Here is a 17,195-nt window from a genome sequence, read left to right as displayed (position 1 = left end):
AAAATAAAAGTGTGTTGGCACTACAGACAATGTCTTGGATTGGGCAATCTAGTTTGCCTGGAACTTAGAGTTGGTCTTATGCCAGGAAACTTCAAGGGTAGGGTCTCCTTGTATTTAGGCCAAGACTTTTCCTTTCCATGTCCCCCATATTTTGGTGGGCCTATTCAAACAATTATTGCCACTCTAACACCGTTTTTTTCTGAGCTCCTTTGACTCTTATCCTTAAAAAGAAAAACCCACTTTTGAGGTTAACTTAAACTAATATACATGTACATGGAAATGTAAAAAAATACTATGCCTTCAATGTTTAAGGAGTTACATAAGTTTTATGGCTTTAGATTGCTTGATGTGCTGCTAAGAAATATTATGTATTGCAATCTGGAAACTTGAGGGACAAAGTAATTGTACATTGGATCTGTTTTATTTTTCTTAATGCTCTTTGGCTGAAAGTTTAAAGTTGATATCAGCGAGGGGACTTCTGAGAATTCTCTTTATGGGTAATTGTCCTTCCACTGTAATTTTACCTTGTCCTCTTTCTTTGCATCTTTGTTCTCATAATTAAAAATAAAAAATTTTAATAAAAAGTGTAAAGAGCTCCCTAGCCGCAGGTTGCCGACCACTGTCCTAGGAGAGGCTAGGAAGATGTGAAATTTAGAAATCAATTTGGAAACTATGGTAGGAGGCAAAAACAAGAACTATTTAATCTTGAAGAAAGAGTGCTGTCTGTATATAACCATTATAAGACCTTCCTTTCTGCTTAATTGCTTGCTTAAGAGTATCCTCTTGCCTCCTACTCTGCCTTTTGCTCCTTTTTCCAAGAACTTACATAGTTTTATCTAAGCATGGCGAATCTTCTTATTTGTTTATATTTCCAAAAGATTGTTAACTTTATATAAATATGTTAAAAGCCCATACTGAAGTAGGAAAGATCAGTTTTCTCCACTCATTTCTTTTTTCTTTAACTTTTATTGTGATCATAATAGGTTACATATCTTTCACAGTAGTATTTAGGTGCATATTAACATTGAATCAGAGGAATACCCATCACCAAATTTGTCCTCCCCCTATCCCAGTTCCCTTTCTACAACCCATATACCTCACCATCACCCCCCCGGGCTGCTAGAGTAGGTGGTCCCCTCTTTGTCTAGCTTACTATTAATGGTCATATATCTGTTTGGTCCTGGTACCCTCCCTTGTTTACCCCTCTATTTAAGAAGCAGAGCTATATAAATTAAGTTATGTGGTTTTTGTCGAAGGAAAGAAAAGCAATATAATGAAGTACAAAATAATAAAAAAATACAAAACAAAACAAAACAAAAAAAACAAACAAAATAAAGAAGTCAAATGCACTGAAAATGGGTGGAGACCTTCTAGAGGCTTTCAACTTCAGTTTGAGAGAGGACATGAAAAAAGTAATTGAAACACAACAACAATACAGAAAGAAATATCAAATTAAATATCCAGTGAGCACTACAGCAATAAAGACAAGCACCACACAATAGTCTCGGTTCTGAAATCAAATCATGCCAGAGTGCAAAAAGAAAGAGAAAGATAAGATAAGATAAATAAAATAAAATGAAATTGGAGATATCAACTTCAATAATAAATAAATAAAGACGTCAAAATAATTGATCAATCAATAAATGTGTGGAAAGATGATTATTTTGTGTGTTTTTTTTCTTTTTTCCCCCTGCATAGGCACATTAAGTATTGGGGATGTTATAGAGAGAATTCCCTTGGCCTAGGAGTTACAGGGTTTTCCACCCCTGAAGTATACTGTCATGGAGTTAACTGTAGACTCCTTACAAGATCATTTACTCTCCCCTCGGTTCATTTGTGGTGTATGGAAGACTTCTGCTTCATCTTGGATGGTAAAATCAGACCTCTGTATCTAGAGATCTTGGTGACTGTGCAGCTCAAGGAATGGAGCTTATGATGGAGTCTTTCTTTGTGGTTCTAGCAGTTATGCTTCTTCAGTGTCGTTTTAATCCTTCTTCTGTAATTGGTGGTCTTGGCCATTATGTTGCTCCTAGGATGGAGCCTGGGATAAATTCTTTAATTCTGTTTCTGGAAGACCAGTTCAGTTGCAGTTGTCTCAGTCAGACCTCTGGAGTTGGAGATCTTGTTTTTTGAACAGATCGTAGACCAAAAGCTAGGCTAGAGGTTTTCGTTGCTGTTGTTGTTGTTGTTGGTCCCGGAATGCATACTGTCGAGTCCTGGTTGTAACAACCAGTCATTCGTATATAGCGATTTTGGCTTTTGCTCAGGTCAAAGGGTGACATGTTTTCTGATTTTGTCTTATCATTGGCTGATGAGGAAGGACAACTTGCTCTTAGATCAAGTTGTTCCCATTTTCTTGTTGTCAGGTTATAAATTTAGAACTGGCACATGTTGGCATCAGAGCAGCATTATGAATGCCCTGGAGGGGATTTGGTTCCTGGAACTGTTCTGGAGAGCTCTGTCATTTCTATGTCAGAGATCCAGGAGTCAAGGCTGGACAGTCGGTGTCTAGTTCCTTGGAGTCTAAGTTGGATCCACATGACATACGTTCAGGGTGGGAGATGTCCTTGTGTTGTAAACAAGTATGAGTTCTTATCCTTAGTAGATAAGAGCTTGTTTTTATATGTACAATTTCCCCTCTGTTTAATATGTCTTTGCAGGAGGAAGTGGTGCTACATTATATTGCTGGTGCATTGGGGGGGGTGGAGAGAGAAGAAAACAGACACATGTCAAAAACTAAAAATATATATGCTCACACATATCTATAGAATAATAGTTTCTCTTTAAAAAAACAGATTAAATAAAGTATGTAATTAAAGGAATAAAGTGGATCCAGGAGAGATAGCATGGAGACAAGGCGTCTGTCCTTCCTGCAGAAGGACAGTGGCTCAAATCCCAGCCTTCCACTTGGTCCCCAATGCCCACTAGGGGCGATCTCTGACCATAGAGCCAGGAGCACCCTCTGAACACCACCTGGAGTTACCCAAAAGAAGCAAAAACAAATCAAATCAAAAAACAAAAACTAAAACAAAACAAAACAAGAAACGAAGAATAAAAAAGAATAAAAGAAAAAAAAAAGAAAAGAAACAAAAAGGGAGAAAGTGAAACTGGAGATTATTTTACATTTGGGAAGAAACAGGGTAAGAGGTAGTGTTATATAGGTCTATACTTATGATGAAAGTATAGGCTTCCCCATTGTCTTTTGAGATTTCCTTGTAATATGTGTGGTCCAGGCAGGGAGGTCTTGGGTAGAGTTCTTGCATTAGGGGTCCTTTGGAGCTAGTTCCGGTATCAAGCCATCATTCCCGTTAGGGAGAGGTGATTAGGAGGGCCACATTGCATGAGTCAGTCAGGGTGTTGGTTGTATTTTCTTGCCGGGAACAAGGTGAGAGCTGAGTAGGTGTCTCTTCACTTGGGTAGTGGGTACTGGTTCATTGGAGCAGGAGGTCAGTCTTGATGCCTAATGGATTAAGAATTGAGGGTGAAGAATTACAATGTGGCAGGGATATTGGGTGTGGGATTGAGGGGTGAAGAGATAGTTGGATTTTCGGAGGAGGGAGAGGGAATATTATATGGAAGGGGTTATATGGGGTATAGGTATGGGTTGTTTGTGGTTTAGGTTTGTCCCTTAAGTAGGATTTCTATCTCTGTGTTCTCCTGCCCACATATAAACATACAGAAGTTAGCTTAGGTGTATATTAATGTAGAGAGGTTAGGAGGGCAAGAGGTGCGCTGAGTACAGAAAGATAGGTAAGTAAAGTATTTGTAAGGAAAGGAAACTAATAGATCAAATTTTGTATATGTATAGGTTTTGTGTCTTGAGTACTGACCACTGTATTAGTGAGGTCTATCTATATAGGTATTTACCCTTTTCAGTTTTGTCCACAGCACTCTATAAGTCAGCTTTCCTTTCCTATAGAGGAGATAACCCTGTGGTTTTTATTTGACATAGATTGAATTGATGATAGTGAGGAGGAGAAGGTGGAAGAAGAGGGAGACAAGAAGTGAGAGAAGGAAAAACAAAACAAAACAAACCAACAATCAAACAACAACAACAACAACAAAAATATGAAGTAATGAGAACAGAGGTTACAAGAGCAAGGGCCTGTTAGTTTGCTTGAGCGTATTGAATGCTTAGGCTCTGTAGTAAAAATCTGAAGGTCACAGTTGTTACTTCAGTGATCTGGCTGGTCATTTCTTTTTTTTTTCTTTTTTCTTTTTAATTATGAGAACAAAGGTACAAAGAAAGAGGACAAGGTAAAGTTACAGTGGAAGGACAATCACCCATAAACAGAATTCTCAGAAGAAATCCCCCTGCTGATACATTAATTTTGAACTTTCAGCCAAAGCCCATTAAGAAAAATAAAACAGAGCCCGTGTACAATTATTTCGTCCCTCAAGTCCCTAGATTGTAGTACATTAAAACATTTCTTAGCAGTACACAAAGCAATATAAGGCCATAAAACTTATGTAACTCCTTAAATATTGAAGGCATAGTATTTTTTACATTTCCATGCACATGCATATTAGTTTAAGTTAACCTCAAAAGTTTAAGTGGGTTTTTTTTTAAGGATTAGTGTCAAAGGAACACTGTAAAAACGGTGTTAGAGTGCAGTTATTGTTTGCATAGGCCCACCAAAATATGGGGGACATGGGAAGGAAAAGTCTTGGCCTAAATACAAGGAGACCCTACCCCTGAAGTTTCCTGGCATAAGACCAACTCTAGGCTCCAGGCAAACTAGTTTGGCCAATCCAAGTCATTGACTGTAGTGTCAATACACTTTTATTTTTCACACAATCTCTGTTTGTTGGTATCATGTTTCTGTATTAAAGATCCTGGAATCTGCATATCCTACATTGAAGTCAGGATTGTGTGGAGCGTCCTCTGGTTTTACCTCTCAATTAAAGGGTAATACAGAAAGCCCTGGCCTATAAGCAGATCGTTGTTGTCAAGTCTGCTTAGTGTTAAGTCTCTTTTGAGCAGGTCAATGTCAGAGCAGCAGTAGGGTCTTCCCTGGTAGAGGATTGCTTCCTGGATGTTAAAAAAGACCTTGGATGTTTCATAGATAGCTTCCCTGGTTCATGGGTGAACGGAGAATGCCCATTCTTCTGAGGCCTCTGCCTGGTCATTATGTAAATGTTCAGGGTGTAAGTTCTCATTGTACTACAAGATTTGTGTGTTCCAATCTCTATTAGATAAGAACTTATTTGTATACATAGTATTTTCCCATTTTAATGTGCCTATGCAAACAAGGAACAATGCCATGTGTCATTATTGACCCATATGGGGTCCGCAAGAACAAGTCCAACAATCCCCATGGCATGGTTCAAACATTAATGCTTATGTTTGAACTGAGGAACTCTTTCACCAAAGTTCCTTATTAAACAGCTCACAAAGAGAAGAGAAGATAAAAAAAAAGTGTGGAATATCTTCACAGTAAAAGAGAATATTTAGTAAGAGTGATAGCTGTCAAAGAAAATAGACATAAAATATTCAAAAGCCATATGTGTCCATTATATGTCTTTTGAAATAGTTGGGGATTGTTAAATCCAGTGCACCACTTTGTTCTGTGATTAGGACTGTGCAGTACTGAAGTTAAAAGTGTAATTGGGGGGTACTGATGCTTTGGGGGTAAGAGAGTTAAGGAGTAAAAACGAGTTTTACAGGGGTGTGCGAGAAGGCAGAATACAAGATGGACATTCTGCATGCATAAAACAACTTAAGGATACTATTAAGATATACTGTGCGCGGGGGTTTTGATGATGTAGACTGGTAAGAAATTGCCAGAGATTGCCTTAGTGAAACCAAGCAGCTCTCATCACCCTCCAGTTAGTACCCACCTTTTCTGGCCACCTGGGCTGGCAACCAGGGAAGGCCTGGAGGCCAGGGCAGAAGAGGGGACAGCTTGGGGCCTACCAAGACTCCCAGCCCCCCCAAGCTAGGGAGGTCTTTGACCTGTGGTATCCCCAGGTCGACCCCATGCCGACTAGAGCTAGCCTCCGGATCAAGAAAGGATTCAGTAGAGCACCGGAAGCCAGGATCTGCCAGCCCTCCTCTCTGTGCCCTTCCCATCCTCGGGCTGGGGGAAGGGCGGGGAAAGCTTGGGAGCCCCTCCAGCAGGGACCACCTGATTGAGTGGTTTTTATTTAGCATAGATTGAATTGATGAAGAACAAAAAGAAGAAGAAATAGGGGAAAAGGAAAAGAGAAAAAGGGGGAAAAAAAGGAAATGGTAATTTGCAAAAACGTATTGATGAATAGGACCTGTAATATAAATTTATGGTGCGCCATTGACTATTTCAGTGGTCTGAATGATCTTAGATTTAGGTCCTAATGGAAGACATAACAAAAGAAAATGGATAAATTGGAGTATTTTATCGAGGTTTCATAATAAACACTGTATATTTATCTAGTATGACTGAGAACTGATGTTTAAAATTAAGGTGTCCACCATTTGTTTCCAAGAACCACTGTGGACAAAGAAACTGAAGGGTTATTTTATACCTGGTAAAATTAAGATATTAAAACATATTGTTAGTAATCACTGCAACAGGATTATCTGGCTTCCATTCAGATTCTGCACCTGGTTCTGTGGATAAATATCTTAAGATATTATTATACATTTTTGTAGTTAGAGGTTGATTTAATAACCATTCACTCTAAACCTCTGATTCCACATTGCTGGTTTATTTATTATATAATGGATAGTTGAGGCTTTGTGTTGCCCCTCTTCCACTTGATTTGAAAACTTCTCCTTGCTGAACACTGACAACAAAGGTGCTTGGAATTTCTACTTTATTTGACCATTGTATTAGTTCATGATATAATTATATATATATATATATATATATATATATATATATATATATGTGTGTGTGTGTGTGTGTGTGTGTGTATGTATGGTATATATTCTAAATACCTCAGATAAGTGCTAACATTCTGTATTTATCTTCTTTTTCTGGCTTACTTCCTTAAAATAATATTTTCTAGTTTCATCCATATTGCTGCAAAATCTATGACTATTGTTATTAACTGCTATGAAATATTACATTCTATATAAGTACCACATCTTCATGATCCACTTTTCTATTGTTGGACATTGAGGTTGATTCCAAATTTTGGCTATTGTGTTGATTATTTTGATAAGTAGTGGTGTGCACACATACTTTGGGATGAATGTCCTTCTGTCTTGGGGATAGATTTCTAGGAGTGCAATTGCTGGGTCATATGGCAGCTCAATTCTGAGTTTACTGAGCACCCTCAATACTGATTTTCATAGGGGGGTGTACCAGGTAGCATCCATCCCAGTAGTGAATGAGAATTTCTTTCTTATTACATCCCCACCAACAAAGGTTGGTCTCATTATTTTTGATGTGTGCCATCCTCACTGCTGTCTTGATTTGGTTTTCCCTAATGATGAGTGATGGTGAGCATGTTTTCATGTTTTATTGGCCATATTTTGGTCTTCCTTGAGAAGTGTCAATTCATATCTTCTCTCCATTTTTCTATGGCTTTAGTAGAATTTTTGGAGAGCACTTTTCTGAGTGCATTGAATATCCTATATATTAACCATTTATCTGATGTGTTGAGTGCAAAAATGTATCCCATTTTGTTACCTGTCTTCTAGTTTTAATCAGAGTTTCTTTCACCATGCCTAAACCTTTTTGTTTGATGTAGGTCCATTTATTTAGGTTTGATGCTAAAGTTCTTGCCATTGTCATTCTATTATCAAAGATTTTTGAGAGGCTGGAGCAGTGGCGCAAGCAGTAGGGCATTTACATTGCACACACGAACCTAGGATGGACAGCAGTTCGATCCCCCAGCAACTCATATGGTCCCCCAAGCCAGGAGTGATTTCTGAGCATATAGCCAGGATTAACCCCTGAGCATCACGGTGTGTGGCCACAAAATAAAAACAAAAACAAATAACTTTTTAAGTATATATATTGTATTATCTGGGGTATAAAACTACTGGGTGTATAAGATGACCCACGACTTTCCCTGTTAAAATATAGGGTTTGGGGTATATTTGCTGTATAAGACTTCCTCTCATTTAATGCACACCCAATGGAAATTAAAAAACATAAGAGAAAAAAAGTAGAACCCTCAAAGGTTAATAGTATGTGTTTAATAAAGTTAGACTTTGGTGATACAACAATCATTTTACATTTGTCATATGTAGTAAGTGACTGTGATTTTTTTAACTGTGAACTACATTGAGAGCAAGGAGAGGGGGCTCCTTCAAGAGCAGCTGGCTGGGACGAAGTGATTAATAGGACTGCTAGAGGGCGACAAGTGCTCCTTTGTGTCCCATTAAAGCGGAACAATGGACTAAGCAACAGAAAGCCTCATACCAGCGATGACACCCAGAGGCTGAATGGGATGCAGCAATCGGTAACACAGTTCCTCTGTGTGCCCTGAAAGATTAATCAGGACAAGCAGAGGACTGAGTGATGATGCCTGCAGCTGGATGATATGCAGTGATAAGAGGAAGGTGGATCACTCGTCCCTGAAGCTGAAGTAAGTTTCAGCATGCTGTATACTGGAGTTTAAGACAAACCCAGACTTATAAGGAGTTTTTCATGGGTTAAAAAGTTGTCTTTTGGGGCTGGAGAGATAGCATAGCGGCGTTTGCCTTGCAAGCAGCCAACCCAGAACCTAAGGTGGTTGGTTCGAATCCCGGCATCCCATATGGTCCCCCAGGAGCTATTTCTGAGCAGATAGCCAGGAGTAACCCCTGAGCACAGCTGGGTGTAGCCCAAAAACCAAAAAAAAAAAAAAAGTTGTCTTTTACATGGGAAAATATGGTAGGTCTTGAAGTGTTCTGCCTATTTTTTTCTCAATGTACTTCATAGATTCGGGTTTTATTTTAAGGGTTTAATTTATTTTGAATAAGGTGTGAGGTATGAATTAATATGTTCACTGTGGCATTATAGTAAAGAGGTTAGGTAAAGAGATGACATCAAGCTTCTTGTTTTTCAGTATGTATTTGGCTAACCTGGGTCTTTTGTTGTGCTATATGAATTTTATTAATGATTGTTGTAAGTCCTTAAAATTGATGCCTGAATTTGGACAGGGATTGCATTGAATCTACATAGAAGTTTAGGTAAGATAGTAATTTTGACAATGTTGATTCAACCTACCCATGAGCATGGGATGTTCTTCCATTTTCTTAGGTCATCTTCAATTTCTTTCTGAAGAATTTTGAAGTTTTCCTGGTATAGGACCGTTATTTCTTTTGTAAGGTAGATTCCTAGGTACTTCATATTTTTGGATATGATTTTAAATGGGATTGTCTCCTTAATCTCTTTCTCTACTTTGTTATTTGTATAGAGGAATGCTACTGTCTTTTGCATATTGACTTTGTAGCTGTCCACTTTGCTGTATTTGTTAATTGTTTCTAGGAGTTTTACTGTGGACTCTTTAGAGTTTTCGATGTGTATCATGAATTATCTTCAAAAAGAGATCGTTTGACTTCTTTCCCTATTTGGATTTCTTTGATTCCCTTCTCTTGTCTGATTGATTTTGCTGGGACTTCTAAAACTATGTTGAATAAGATCACAGACAGTGGAAAGCCTTGCCTAGTTCTCGACCTTAGTAAAAATGCTTTCAGCTTTTAACCATTAAGTATAATATTGGGCATAAGTATAATAAAAGAGCTTTTCATGATAGCTGTAACTATCTTGAGGAAGGTTCTTTCCAGCCCTATTCTGCTGAGTGTTTTCATCATGAGTCGGTGTTGGATTTTGTCGAACTTTCTCTGTATAGATTGATATGATCATGTGATTTTTGTCTTTCTTGTGATTTATTTGATGTATGATGTTGACTTATTTGAGTATGTTGAACCATCCTTGCATCCCTGGATGAAACCTACTTGGTCATGGTGTAAAATCTTTTCGATTTATTGTTGGATTCGGTTTGCTAAGTTTTTGTTGAGGATTTTTGCACTATATTTATTAGAGAGATTAGTCTGTATTTTCTTTCTTGGTGGTGTCTGCCATCTTTGGGAATGAGTGTGATATTAGCCACATAAAAGGAATTAGGAAGTATTCCTGTCTTTTCAGTGCTTTGGAAGAGCCTGAGGATCAATAGTAGTAATTATTCTTGGAATGTTTAATAGAATTCACCTGGACTTCTGTTCTTGGGGAGTTTCATAATTACCGATTTAATTTTCTTAGATGTTATTGGTCCAGTTAGGCTTTCTACATCCTCCTTATCAAGACTCGGAAGCTAATATTTTTTTAGAAATATGTCAGTTTTTTCTGGATACTATACCCTATCTGAGTACAGTTGTTCATAATAAGTCCTCATGATGTCTTGGATTTCTTGGAGTTCTGTTGTAATCTCTCCCCTTTTATTTTGGATCTTATTTATTTGGATGTTTTCCTTTTTTTGGTAAGTCTTGCCAGCGGTATCTATATCTTGTTTATTATTTCAAAAAAACCAATTCCTGATCACATTGATTTTTATATTATTTTATTAGTTTCTATGTTGTTTATTTCTGCTCTGGTTTTTATAATTTCTTGACTTCCTGCTGTGTTTGGGTTTTTTTGCTACTGTTTTTCTAGATCCTTAAGATGTCCTTTAAACTGTTTATTGTGTCATTTCCTTCTCCTGACACAGGCCTGTATTGCTATGTATTTCTCCCATTATTTCTGCTTTTGCTGTGTCCCACAGATTTTCAGTTTGTCTCCTCATTATCATTTGTCTCAAGAAATTTTTTATTTCTTCCTTGAGTTCTTCTTTGATCCAGCAGTTGTTATTTAATTTCCAGGTGTTGGGTTTTCTACATAGCTTCTTTTTACAGTCAATCTTAATCTTTGTTGATCTCTGTTGCATAGTTATCTGGTAGGGTGCTTCTAATAATCCTTATATTTGTGACTTTGTGCAAGTTAGGTATATTCTAAGGCATGCTCTACTCTGAAGAAAGTTGCATGTGCACTTGAGAAGAATATATATTCTGTTTTCTGGGGTTGGAAGGCCCTGTATAAATCTATTAATTTCAGTTATTTTAGTTTCTATTTTGGGCTCTTATATCTTTGCTAGTTTTCTGCCTGGTGAGTCTGTCTAGTGGTGATAATGGTGTGTTGAATTCTCCTACTACTAAATTGTTTCTTTCTGTATGCTCTCCAGGTATGTGAGCAAATGCCTTACTTATTTTGCTGACTCTGCATTTGGTGTATAAATGTTGACCAGAGTTAGTACTTCTCAATTTAAGTTTTCCCTGATCAGTAAGTAGTAATCTTCTTTGTCTCTGAGCACTTTCTTGAGGTTGACTGCAATTTGGTCTGATATAAGAAAGGCTGTCCCAGAATTTTTCCCTTTGGCTTGAATAATTAATTTTTATCCTTTTATTCTAAGCCTGTGTCTATCCTATACGTTTAGGTGTTTGTTTGTTTGTTTTTGTTTGTTTTTTTTTTGGCAGGCATCAGAAATCCGGTATTTGTTTTCTAATCCAACTCTCTACTATGTGTCTTTTAATGAAGGAGTGATTCCATTGACATTTAAGGAGATTATTGATCAAGAGAGCTGTTGTGCAATTGTATTGTGTAGAGTGGTTGTTTTATAGTTTTGTCTTTGGATTGTGTAATTTATCTCTAAATAGTTCATTTAGAGACAGTTTGGTTAGTACAAATAGTGCAATTTTTTTTTGTTTGAGAATATTTTTTAGTCCTCCCTCCCATAATAATTAGTTTTGCTGGGTAATGGACTTTATGTTGGTTTCTTTTATTCAATAGTGTAAATATGTCATTCCACTGTCTTCTTGCCTCAATAGTTTCAAATGAGCAATCTTGATTCTTATGTTCCTTCCTTTGTACTTGACTGTTTTTTTATTCAATAGTGTAAATATGTCATTCCACTGTCTTCTACCTCAATAGTTTCAAATGGGAAATCTTGATTTTTATGTTCCTTCCTTTGTACTTGACTGTTTTTTCCCTTATTACTTTAAGGAATTAATTTTTCTCTTTTTTGCCATTTGGATTATTATATGTCGTTGTGTTGGTTTATTTGGCTCTATTTTATTAGGGCCTCTTTTTGCCTCTTGGATTTGTACCAGTGCCTCTTTCCAGAGGGTGGGAAAAATTTCTGCTATTATTTCTTTCATACTTGTTCTTCCCCTTTCCATATTCCCTCCACTTCTGGTATTCCTACAATTTGTTGATTATCTCTTTTGTTTTTGTTCATTAAATACCTAACATTTTTTTCCAATGCTTTATCTCTTATTTTCTTTGTCATTTTTTGTTTTGTAGTTTTTCTTCACGTAATTCTTCAACTGTGTAATTCTGCTAATATGGCTCACTAAGACGTTTTATATTTCCTTTAATTCCATTTGTATGGATTCTTTCATCATCTGAAAAAGTTCTTCTTTGAGTTGGTGAATTGTTCATCTATGGATTTCTTAATCTTGTTGGCTAGTGATTCCTGGATTTCTATTGCTATGGCATTAATTGCCACATTTATGTCCTCAAGTAATAGGTTTGTGCATTTTGATGGACTGGGAAACTTTCTACAATTTCTCTCTATATCCCAGGCTGCTTGTTTCTTTCTTAGTTTACCCATATTTCTTTGCATTTTGTGGCTTAGAGTGTTGAAGGTTTGCGTTGTTTATAAAGTGGTCTGGTGAAATTACTTTGTTATAAGTGATTAGATGTATTTTCGATTTTGAGTTTTTTTTCTAGGTGAGTGAGTTTGATGAAGTACTCTGGGTCCTTCTCTGCACTGCAGCCCTTAAGCATGGGGGCAGGTAATGGTGATGGCCATGATGAGGTTTGTCCCTTCCCTCAGGTCTTCTCCCACCCCTGTCACCTTCAAGAAGGCTCAGGGTCTCTTTTCTGTTCTATGGACCTTAAGCTCAGAACCAGGTTATGATTTTACACAGTATTAGTTTTTACTACACAATTTCCATGAGAGAAATAAGAGTTTCTTAAGTAGAGATATTTCTCAAACTTGGGGAGACACATTTTTAATCTGTATTTATAAATCATATATGGGAGAATCTATTAAAAAAGAAGTATTTCTGATGGCATTTGTTCAAGACAAAATCAATTAGGTAGTTTATAGAACAATAGATAATCATTCTCCCTTAAGACTTACCTTTTGAGATTAACATTGATTGAGAAGAGCTTATTTACTATTCAATAAAAGGAAAAAGAATTAAAAAAATAGTTACAATAAAATACTTAAGTATGAAATGTGCCAGAACTTTTTGTTGAATCATTTGAAATGTTTTTTAAACTTATCAATCATTTTAGATATTTTACAGCATTATAAGGCTTTTGTATATGTGAAATATCTTTTTGAAACTGCTCCAAACTGAATTATTTTCTTGTACTTCTTATCCCTTTGTCTCCACTCATTTCTCCTTTCCCATTTCTTTTCCTTTCCTCTTGTGTCTTTCTCATTAAACTGATACTGAATGCATATTTAGAAATATTATTTATACATTCCCTTCTCAGTTTATCAGTATCTCAACGTGGGATGTGTCAGTTCTTTCTTTTACTTTATAGTGTAACCACAGTCTTCTCCCTTCTGCAAAAGCCTAAATTCTTTCTTAAACATATTACTCCCACTTTCTTTCCACCCTTTCTCCCACTTAAACCAGATATTTCAGTAATAAAACAATTTTCCCTCAAAGACACAAAAACAAAACAAATATATGCATTCTGAATAACTATTATATAATCCAAAGCTGTTGAAGTAAACCTGAGTATGGCATGAACTCAAAAAGCGATTCAAAAGAAAAGCTAATTTAGAAAACTGATGTAGAAAAGAAAGGAACTGGTAATTCAAGACATGAAGATTAGCTTATACCGGGTTATTTTGGAATTCATTTCTGGAAAGTGCTTAAGTTTCTGTGCTCTCTAGACTGACTTTTTTTGTACTTTTCTACCTTTTGATATTCCAGATTTTTTTTTAATGCCAGCTAGGTTACATCCCATAGCTCCCAAATTTGAAATAATACAGTTTATCTCTTAGTACCTACAGAGCACTTTATATGCCCATTTCATGTTCTTGAAAGGTAAAAGTGTGTTTGTTACCCATTTCTACCTACTTATGTTAATGTAGCTTGTGATTTAATCACACATAATATAAATAGAACTTCTTGAGCTTCACTTCTGTAAATTTAGGGGAATGGGGATAGTGTCCAGAAAAATAATTCCATCATACAGACACAACAAATTTCTGTATTCCACCATACCCAGAATGATAATGCTGACACAAAAAACACAATGAATACGTATTTGTTAGAAAAATATTTACTAATTAAATGCACTTAATAATAAAATTTGACCAGATAAATTGAAATTTTCCATTTGATCCTCATGATAGGTTTTTATGCATTGACTGATATAACAACTTAAACTAAAGTAAAATTAGTTTAAATTATTTGATTTCTTGACTTTTATATATTTACAGAATTATATAAAATTACAAAATTATACATTTTGCTAGAACATCTAAATAACTTGATTCACCTAATTATTGTAATAATGCTCCTTTCTTTAAAATTATTTTATCTTCATAAAGACTAAACCTGGAGTCATTCGCCCAGCACCTGTAAAATCAAAATTATTACTGAAACAAGAAGAAGAAATCTATGAGCCAAACCCTTTTAGTAAGTACCTGGAAGAAAGCACTGAGCTCTTTACTGAGCAGGTGAGTATAATTAAGAAATATCTTTTATATTTTATTAAATATCTTTGAATATCATGTGTGTAAAAATTTTGAGGTTCTAGAGAGATAATACATCGAGTAAGGCACTTGCTCTTTAGATCTCTGGCATCTGAGATTTATTACTGTGTGAAATTTACTCCTGTGTCCAGGATAAAGCTTTCAGCACCACCAAGTGTGACCTCTAATACAAATATACTAGTAATATGTTTATTATTTTATTAGCATAATTAAACTCTATTTTTATGAGATTCATTATAAGATATCAAGTTGATATATAAAAACATTACTACAATTTATGGGCCTTTGAATTGATTTATTTCATTTTTCAATGGGGGAAATTTTTTGTTTGTTTTGGAGCGATTCCAGGAGATGCTCAAGGTTTACTCCTGACTCTGCACTCAAGAACTAAATCCTGAAGGTCTCTGAGACTTTGTGAAATATGGAGTATAGAACCCATGTCTGCCATGTAAAGGACAAACACCTTAACCACTATTAATTATCGTTATGGCCCAAGATATAGAAAATTTTTGTCATTAAAAGGAATTGCCTTGGGCCTGAGTGATAGCACAGTGGTAAGTTGTTTGTCATTTACACGGCTGATCTGGGATCGATCCCCAGCATACCAAATGATCACCTGCCAGAATTGATTTCAGAGCACAGAGCCAGGAATAATCCCTAAGCACCACTGGTGTGGCCCTGAAAACAAAAAAAAATAAAAGGAGGTATTACCATTTCTTTACATTGTTTCTCCTGGCAGGAAATTTACGCTCCTGCTTATGTATAATAAAAGCCTTTGTATTGAAGATAAATGATTAAAAATTTGAATACTTTGTAAGTATAAAGATGCTACATATAATCTTATTTGCTTTGTAACCAATTTATCCTTGCTTGTACCAACTTTACTTGGAATCATGGAAAGTAATGAGTTAGCCTGTAAGCTTTTAAAAATGAAAGAAATCTACAATCTACTTAAAAGTTAATACCAAACATTTTCAGTTTTATTCACCGACCATGCTTGAGAGGGGCAATTTATGATACACTATAAACCAACAAACATCAACTTCTTTTAACTGTTTTCTTTTATTTTGATATCTATCATCAGGTTTAGAATCTATTGTTAGGGAATATACCAAAAACATATTACAAGTGTAACTGCTTACATTTACTTTAAAATAAAGTGAGCTATAAAGAACTTTTAAGCTCAGCATTGGTACTAGTGCAGAAAACAGTAAAAGAGCCCATACTCAACTTACAGCTCTGGCCACTCTTGTGTTCTCTTATATTGCAGCCACAGAATGGTTGAGTGATTTCAAACTGTTGTTAAGTCAATATATTTCCACAAACAGCTTCACTGCCATAAAATATGTTTTTAAAACACACTATTACAAAATGTCAGACACTAAAGAACCTGAGACTAGATGTACATGTATTTACTGTAGCTTAAAAATGTACAACTGAACAAACTTTTGAACTGATAATAAAGTTAAAATTTGCCTAGAGACAGATCCGGAGTACTAAAAGCAAAGTTTGAAAGCAAATGCATGATCAAATAATTGAGTTTTACTAATCAATCATGTTACATCAAAGTGGCATAGACTAGGAAACACCATTATTTAGTGATAGCATTTTAACAAAAACCCTAGAACAAAACTTAAGATATTTTTTCTGAAATAATCTTTCAGTCAATTATTATATCAACTTATAGTCGTTTTGAGTTAGTGCAAAGTATTTTCACATTTCATTTACAGTTTTAAGGTAAGTGATGTGCTTTAAAGTATAATTTTATTGGTAATTAAAGACAGAGTTAGAACATAATTAACAGAATTGATAAGGAATATGGACATTCAGAAGAGATAGAAGCTTAGAAATCAATTCATTGATGAGAATGAAGACTAAAAAGCCCTATGGCTTTTAATTTCACTACTTTGAGTTTCAAATTGATTGCTTTTTGCTCAATTAATGTATCTAGTTAGATAAAGGTAATTTGAAATGAGAAATTTAACCCATGACTTTTGGTCTTTTTTCCCCCACAAAGCCTTAATATATTTTAGAATTAAATCAAGGAACATTGTTTTATTTTTTTTTCTTTGTGAAAACATATGTTGTAATCTGTAAGCATCAAAAATTATACACAATTTAAAGTGTTGATGAGATCAGAGATATAGAGTCATAATTATCTGTGTAAGTTTGAAGATTTATTATATGACAGAAAAAAGAAATTTATTTTTCCTCTTCAATATAAAATAACAAATTAGGTAGAAAAGAGTGAAGTAAATTTAAAGAACAATCCAAAGAAAGCCTATAAGAAAATTTAGGGTAGCTTTAAATATGAAAAATAAACTGATATTTTAAATTCTCTTTCATTTGCATTTGTTTGTCTTTATTAATCACTATTTAAACACCATGGTTACAAAAATTGCTCATTGGGTTTTAGTCTTACAATGTCACTGTCCTTCACCAGTAAATCCTTCCAGCCACAGAAATCTTCCCTCTCCCACCCTACCTCCACCTATCTCTAG

The 17,195-nt window shown here is 35.5% G+C and overlaps 1 protein-coding gene across 1 annotated transcript in view; it reads left to right on the top strand.

Moving 5' to 3' along the window:
- The window catches only part of MLIP (muscular LMNA interacting protein), a 160,421-nt gene extending 144,442 nt beyond the window's left edge, over positions 1–15,979 (top strand). The window contains 2 exon segments of the mRNA XM_049777647.1: positions 14,530–14,658; positions 15,965–15,979. Coding sequence (XP_049633604.1) covers positions 14,530–14,658; positions 15,965–15,979 — 144 coding nt within the window.
- The last annotated feature ends 1,216 nt before the right edge of the window (positions 15,980–17,195 follow it).

Source organism: Suncus etruscus, chromosome 7 (assembly GCF_024139225.1).
Source record: "Suncus etruscus isolate mSunEtr1 chromosome 7, mSunEtr1.pri.cur, whole genome shotgun sequence".
Lineage (NCBI taxonomy): Eukaryota > Metazoa > Chordata > Mammalia > Eulipotyphla > Soricidae > Suncus > Suncus etruscus.
The sequence above is the reverse complement of the archived record's forward strand: the minus strand, read 5'-3'. Positions and strand labels throughout refer to the sequence as shown.